We start from the raw sequence: 6875 nt of genomic DNA on the forward strand, positions 1-6875 counted from the left end.
CATGTTCACAGGACTTGGGTTCAGATAACATTCAGGCTACTGGTTCTAGACTGAGGTGTTGGCTATTTTCTTTATTCCATATATGGAAGGGTCATAATCAGGGGTTAAAAAACCCAAACAACCAGAGCTCAGGGTTCTGGAGAAACATGTTGGTTTTTTTTAAGGGATGAACTTTCTGTGAGCACTTGCAGTTTATCAAAACCTGTTTTCAACAGAAATGTTTCTGCCTTATATCACTGATGGAGCCCTGTGGTCTGGGGTGGGATGGGGGAGTCAGAGGGGCCATCTTTGCCTCCTGCACAGGTCCCAACTAAGGGAGAAACGGGGGTGGGTGGTCTGAGGTGGGTGGGTGCCTTGGGTGGGGCTGTTTGTGCCTTGCCATCAGGTGACTGACGTCTCTGCGTGTCCCTTCCTTCAGGCTAATGGAGGTTGGCAAGACGCTACTACCCCATCGTCGGTGACCTCCCCCACAGAAGGCCCTGGCAGCGTTCACTCTGATACCTCCAACTGATCTCCCAGCAAATTGCATCCCTGGCTGAGCCGGCCCCGGCGGGGGCAGGAGGGGAGGGGGCCTCTCCTAACACTGCAGCAGTCAGACTGGAGGTGAACCCAATCAGCACACACAAGAAGACTCCTTCTCTTCTCTTCTCTTCGTCGGGATGCTTTTTTCAGCCAATCTGGACACTTCTTTATACTCTCTTCCCTTTCTTTTCTGGGTAGAAGCCGCTCTCCCCCTCCCCGCCACAACACCGCTCCCTTCCCCTCCCCGCTTCCCACCCAAGGTAGAAGGATTTTAAGGAGGAAAAGCAAAAATTGACCACCACCACACAAACCGAGCCCAGAGCAGTGTACAGCCTCCTGCTGGGTGTCTTTCTGAGGAGCTACAAATGTACCTCAGTCACATCTCGCTCCCTGGCTAGCAGGCAGCTCCTGCCCCCCTTCCTTTCACGCTACCTCTCCGTAGGGAATTGCCACTGTAAGGAATCTGCTCCCGCCTCATCTCCGCAGCCTCCCACCTCAGCCCTGCCCTGGTGAGCTGTCCCTCGTGTGCTGCAGGGACAGGGCAGGTGGCACAGCCCCCCCATGCACGTAGAAGGAGCCAGCGTGCTCCCCCTTGCTTCCAGAAGGTACCATTCCCATTCCCAGCCCCAGGGAAACTTCCCAGTCCAGGCCTACTCGGCCAAGCATCCCTCCTACTGGCTGCTGTGATCTGGATGATCCATGAACCCTGCTGTCTTGCCTGCCTATTGCTGGAGGGGAGAAGAGGAGGGAAGGAAGGGAGGCAGAGGCAGGTGAGGAACGGCTGTCGCTGGTAACGGAGTGCTGACACCTCCACGGAGCTGTGTGGGATCAGGCATGGATGGCTGATGGGACACCAGCAGCTCTCTCACAGCACCTGGAGGGGCTAGTGGTGCAGTTCTCCTGCTCAGGGTAGTGTCACGGGGTGTTGGCTCCTGTTTCCAGGAGCTGGGTTCCCCAGTTCAGGCAGAGCCCACAGAGGTTTGTGCCACTCCCTGCATTCCCAAAGCCCTGCCAAGCCAGCAGTGAGGGATGGGCAGCAGAATGGTAGGGGCTGGAAGTGCTGGGGTGAGTGTCTTGGGTGCTTTTGGTAGCACTTCACACCACAGGTTTGCTCTGTAGGATGGGTGGCAGCCCCACTGGGGGATGTCTGTGTGCTGAAGCTGCTGGTTTTACCCCAGGAGTTACCTGGGCAGTGGCCATGGAAGAACTCATGGGACTTTCTGCCCAGCTTTTCTGGTCTACTGTTGGGACAAGCCGTGATGGCTGGCGAGCAAGGCTTCATCCTGCCCCTTCAGGCTGATGCTGGGAGGACGTGGCTTTCATGGAAGAGCAGGAAGAGGCAGCACCAGTTTCCCTGGGCAGCGGGCTGAGCTTCATGCCAGGGTGGGATTTCTGGCCATCGGTTCTTTTGGTGGGCATGAGGAGGCTGAGCCAGCCTGCATCAAGACCCTGGGTGTGGTGGGGACTGGTGTGGGTGCAGGATGTCTGGCATCTCGTGATGGATCCCAGGATCCCATGGGATCAATACCTCACGCTGTTGAATGTCTGTGCCCACCCTGCTTGTGCTGGTCTCGTGGTGGGAACTGCCAGCATGGAGCAGCATTAAGCAGAAACCATTTAAAATTAGAGCTCTGCCAAAAATACTTCCACTCTTCTGCTGGAAAAAAATAATGGTCCTTGGCCTGCAGGGCACAGTGGTGGCCACAGCTCCAGCACACTGTCACCTTGCAGCACAGGGGTGTCATGTGTCCAGCAGTGACACTTCCTGCTCCTTTTGCATCCATGCCAGGAGCGGGGACCCTGTGGCAGAGCAGGATGTGACATGAGGGGCCTGGGCTGCCTCCCAGCCATGTGTTAAGAGCATGGAGAAGGTTGTTTCCTGCAAGGACAGTCGGGAGGTGCTGCCCACCTTCCCCAGCTTGGCACCTTCCCACTCTCCTCCTCCTCTTCCTGTGGCCTCCCTCAGCGCTGCCTTTTGTCCACTTCCGGCTTATTTTACATGAACCACTTCTGGCAAAGCGTTCCAGGGACACAGGACTGGGTCAGGCCTCTTCTCCTGAGCGGCAGCAGTGCCGTGCCTGCGGGAATGCCACCGTCCCTCTTGGAAACCAGCTGGGAATGAGCCGAGAGTACGGCCTGCTGGAGCCAGCCCACGTGGGGCTGCCCCTCCTGCCCGTCCCCTGCCCAGGCCCTCCCTGCCGGGGCTGGGCCCTCGCTCCTCCACGGTACTTTGCAAATCCCCTCCTGGGTTCCCCAGTTTGGTCCCTCCACTTTGTGTTGGCGTAGCTGCTTGCTTGCCTTTTTCTTCGCTTTTTTTTTTTTTAATTATTTTTTTAATTTTTGGGTTTTGTTTCTCCTCCCCATTCTCCTCCCCTGCTCCATGCCCGAGTGTTGTGGGTTTTTTTTCTTCTTCTTTTTTTATTATTATTTTTCTTTTCTGCCCAGAAAAACCTGACTTCGATACCAAAAAAACAAAACAAAACAAAAAAAAAACAAAAAAAAAACCACAAAAAAACACAAACAAAAAAAAAACCTACAGAAACTCAAAAAAAATAAAAATTAAAAAAATCACAAAAAAAACTCAACGATTCTTTCAGCTTTATTAACATTTTCCATTGTTTCTTGCGATTTGTGTCTCGTTCTTTGTAGTATTGATGATAACGAACATTTGATAATGAATGTTCTTGTATATTCAGATAAAGGAGAAAAAAAAACCAAAAACGCAGTCGGAATTTAATAGTGTTTATAATAAAAGAATAAAAAATGACCCTCTTAGCACGCAAAATTGAACAGGGGGAAGGTCCCATCCCTGTTCTTTCTGTGGCAACAAGCGCTTCATTCCTGTATAGTTTATAACATCAAACTACCTACATTCATCCTCCTTTTTTTTGTTTGTTTGTTTTTTCCCATGGTTTGGTTTTTTTTCCATTTTCTCGCATTTGTGAATTAGTTCAAGAATGCTAGAAAAGTGTAGAGTTGTGCACACTCATTTCTTCTTACACAATGTTTAAAAAGTGACGGTAATTCATTTTGTAAAACTTTAAAAAGAAAAAAAATGGTTGGAATAGTGAGCATTAATAGGTACAGTCTAACACTTTATGTTTCTTAACGTTGAGACCCAGAAATGAACCTTTTTTTTTTTTTTTTTTGCATTATTTGGGATGGGGGGGAGGGGGCGATGATGATGATGATGATGATGATGATGATGATGATTTTATTTTGACCTGTCCGAGATGATGGCCTTGCCGCTTCCCCTGTCCTTTTGAGCTGTGACCAGAGTGATGTGAAAAGTGATGGTGGTGTCTTTGGGAGGAGCCTTTCTCCCCACTTCTTTCAGATCCGAGCTCCAGAAGATCCTTGTGTGGCTGCTCTGGGGCTGAGCAGTGGGATTGCGTCTCTGAAAAGAGATGGAATTCTGAGGGGTTTTGGGGAGGAGATGGGGAGTCAAATCCTGTGGGTCTCCATTCTGGGGGTGTTGCTGAGCTGTCTGGAAGTGATGAAAGGGCAGGAATCCTTCCAAACACGTGTAGATGGTTGGTTTTCTTCCCCGAATCCCAGTGTCCCAAAACTGAAGGATTTGGAGCAAGGAACGTTCCACCCTCATTTCGCTCACAGACCTTGCTCAGACGAGGTCTCACAGCCTGGCCCCGAGCCCTGGCTGCATCCCCGTGCTGAGCTGGGACATGGGTGGGACATGGCCAAAATGTCCCCAAATCCAGCCCCAAATCCCAGTGGCTGCAGAGTGGGGTACAAGGAGAAGCCCTGAGGAAGGTGCTGGTTGGCATTGCTTCAGTTTTCTCCTAAAACATTTTCCTTCTCCTCCCAAAAAAACTCCTGAGCTTTTCACATCACTGACCAGTTTGGGTTTGGGCTGTTACTTTTAATCCCAAGGTTTCATGGAGTCCTTTTGTTTTCGTACACCTTTATTATTATTATTATTTTATTATTATTAAGAAGATGTAAATCAGACATTGCCTGGGGGGTTGGTTTTGTCGGTTTGCTTTTTTTGTTCTTGCAAAGCCCTTTCTATCCCTTGTAAAGGTGATCCAGTTTGGAGTTGCTTTTTCTTTTCTGTTTTTTTCCCCCATCTTTTTTTTTTTCTCTCTCTCCCTAATAGATTCCAAATATTAAAAGAAAAAAAAAAAAAAAAAAGAAAAAAAAGAAAAACCCTTAAAAAAAAAAAAAAAAAAAGGAAAAAAAGACTCTCTGTTCCAACCTGGTTTTGAAACTTTAAGCTTTTCTGCTTCTGTAAAGAAAAAAAAAGGCCTCTGTCTTTCTGATCCCAATTGAAACTTTTATGTTCTATGACGATACTAACAAGGTGTAGGTTTTACAGTTTCCTGATTTGTACTGGTAATGCATATTCCAAATAAATAGTTTCTTTTGTTGCAAAAAAAAAAAAAAAAAAAAAACAAAAACAAAAAAAAAAAAAACTGGAGTATTTTGGGGGGAGGAAAAAGAAGAAAACGAGATACCCTGGGGGTTTCCCCATGAGGTGCCAGGGGCAGGAAGGGTTTGGGGTGCAGAGGTGAGGGTGAACAAAGACAATAAATATGGGATGGTGTGAGCCAGAGGGATGTGATTTGGGATCCTGCCCGAGGCACTGCATCCCTGGTGCCTCACCCCATGCCTCAGTTTCCCTGGGCAGAAGGAGATGAATTCTCTAGGACACATGGATTTGAACATGCAAAAACCAAAAACCCCACTCACAACCTTTTTCTGCTTTTTTTGACTTGTTAAGTGCACTGCTTTCCAAAAGAAACTAGAAAGGGGATTTTCTTTAGCACACCAAGGTCTGGGGCAGGGTTGGGGAGCAGGGGAAGGCCTGATAGCCTCTCTTGTTTTCCTGGGGGAGGTGGGGGGTTAGTTAAAAGAAAAAAGGATAAAAAATCGAAAACGCTTCTGGGGAAGAAAAAGAAGTAATTTAAAAGTAATTTGCAATTTTAAAAAGAGCCCGTGCGTAGGACGAAAACCAGGACAGCTCTGCCTTGTCCCTAGATATTTTAGATGGAATAGGGGGCGGCTGGAGGGGGTGGCCGTGATTCCCGAGCTGGAGAAAGGCTGGATCTGTGCCACAAACACCTCTGTCCCCCCACGGGCACCCCGAGCGGACGGGAGGAAAGAATCCCCTCGGGAAGAATCCCCTCGGGAAGGCAGCGCGGGGATGATGCTGGAGCTGCCGCCCCGCTCCCCCATGGATTTCTTGTCAATGATTATTCAATCTCCAGCCTGACCTTTCTCTTCTAAATAACACGGCAATATCAGCTCGGGCCAGCCTCCAGCTCCGGCTGCAAATTAACTGTATCGCTCTCCGGCAGAGCCCCCCGGAGCTCCCCGGCGCCCGCCCCAGGAATTATCTCCCTCCACCGCCGCTCTCCTAATACCAGTTTAAATATCAGCCTGCTCCCAGCTGTTCCCTTCTCATAAACGCTCATCCCGGCTCCAAACACAGAAATGTTAAGTCTCGCCGGGCCCCGGTGAGGGGATGGCCCAGCGAGGCGGGCGGCGGGGCTGGGGGGGGATGCGCGGGTGATTTTGGGGCTGGGGGCTCCTGTCACACGTCCTTTGGGGACCGAGGTGGCCTTCGGCACCTGGATCCTCTCCGGCTCGTGGTTCTGCCGCTCTCCGCCAAAACCAGGCGGTTTAAGGTGGGAAAACGGCACAAGCATCCTCCCGGAGCCAGGCTGGGTGCAGCATCCTCCCTTCCTCCCTCTATTCCCCTTCGCTGGTTGCTTCTGGATGAAAGGGAAACCCACAAACACCAAACTGGATTGTTTGCCTCTTCCTTGCCATCTCCATCCACCTCTCTGCATCCGCATTTCCCCCTTCTCCTCCTGCCACTCACTTATCCGTAGGATTTCCCGCCCCCACCCCCCCGTTTCCCTGGTTTTGGGCAACCAAGTTCAGCAAACCCCGAGGTGCAGCTCCTGCACTTTTCCATTTCACACTGCAATATTTTAGACCAAAAATTGCAGGGGAAAAAAGGCACAGCACGGAGGGAGCCCCACGTTCTTCCCACAGCAGAAGCTCCGAGAGGCTTTTGGTGAGCAGATCCCGGTGGTTCTGTGGCAAACCCACACCCACATAATTAATAATCCTTCCCTCCTAACCGAGGGGCTGGGAGGTGTTAAAGTTACAGTTGGCAGTAAAGCCCCGTGCGCTGGCAGGAGAATTTAATATACGGCAGAAGTTTCGCCTATAAAAGGCCAGGGTTATGTTTTCCTCCAGTTCACCAGGAGTCTATAACTTACGACCTCCATAAATGTGAGTGGGTCTCACAAGTCAGCCCATCAGTCTTTGGAGTAATTCTGCTTTGTAGTAAAATATTTTATTGTGCCTTGGATGCAGGCAGC

General features: G+C 50.1%; 1 protein-coding gene across 2 annotated transcripts in view; it reads left to right on the forward strand.

Annotated features, from left to right (window-relative positions):
* The window catches only part of PBX1 (PBX homeobox 1), a 128397-nt gene extending 123708 nt beyond the window's left edge, over positions 1-4689 (forward strand). For both annotated transcript variants that reach the window (XM_083867434.1, XM_083867435.1), the window contains one exon: positions 419-4689. In XM_083867434.1, coding sequence (XP_083723560.1) covers positions 419-511 — 93 coding nt within the window. In that variant the 3' untranslated portion in view covers positions 512-4689. The remainder of the gene's footprint in view (positions 1-418) is intronic.
* Positions 4690-6875: the final 2186 nt, after the last annotated feature.

This window comes from Zosterops lateralis (assembly GCF_965231275.1).
Source record: "Zosterops lateralis genome assembly, chromosome: 9".
Lineage (NCBI taxonomy): Eukaryota > Metazoa > Chordata > Aves > Passeriformes > Zosteropidae > Zosterops > Zosterops lateralis.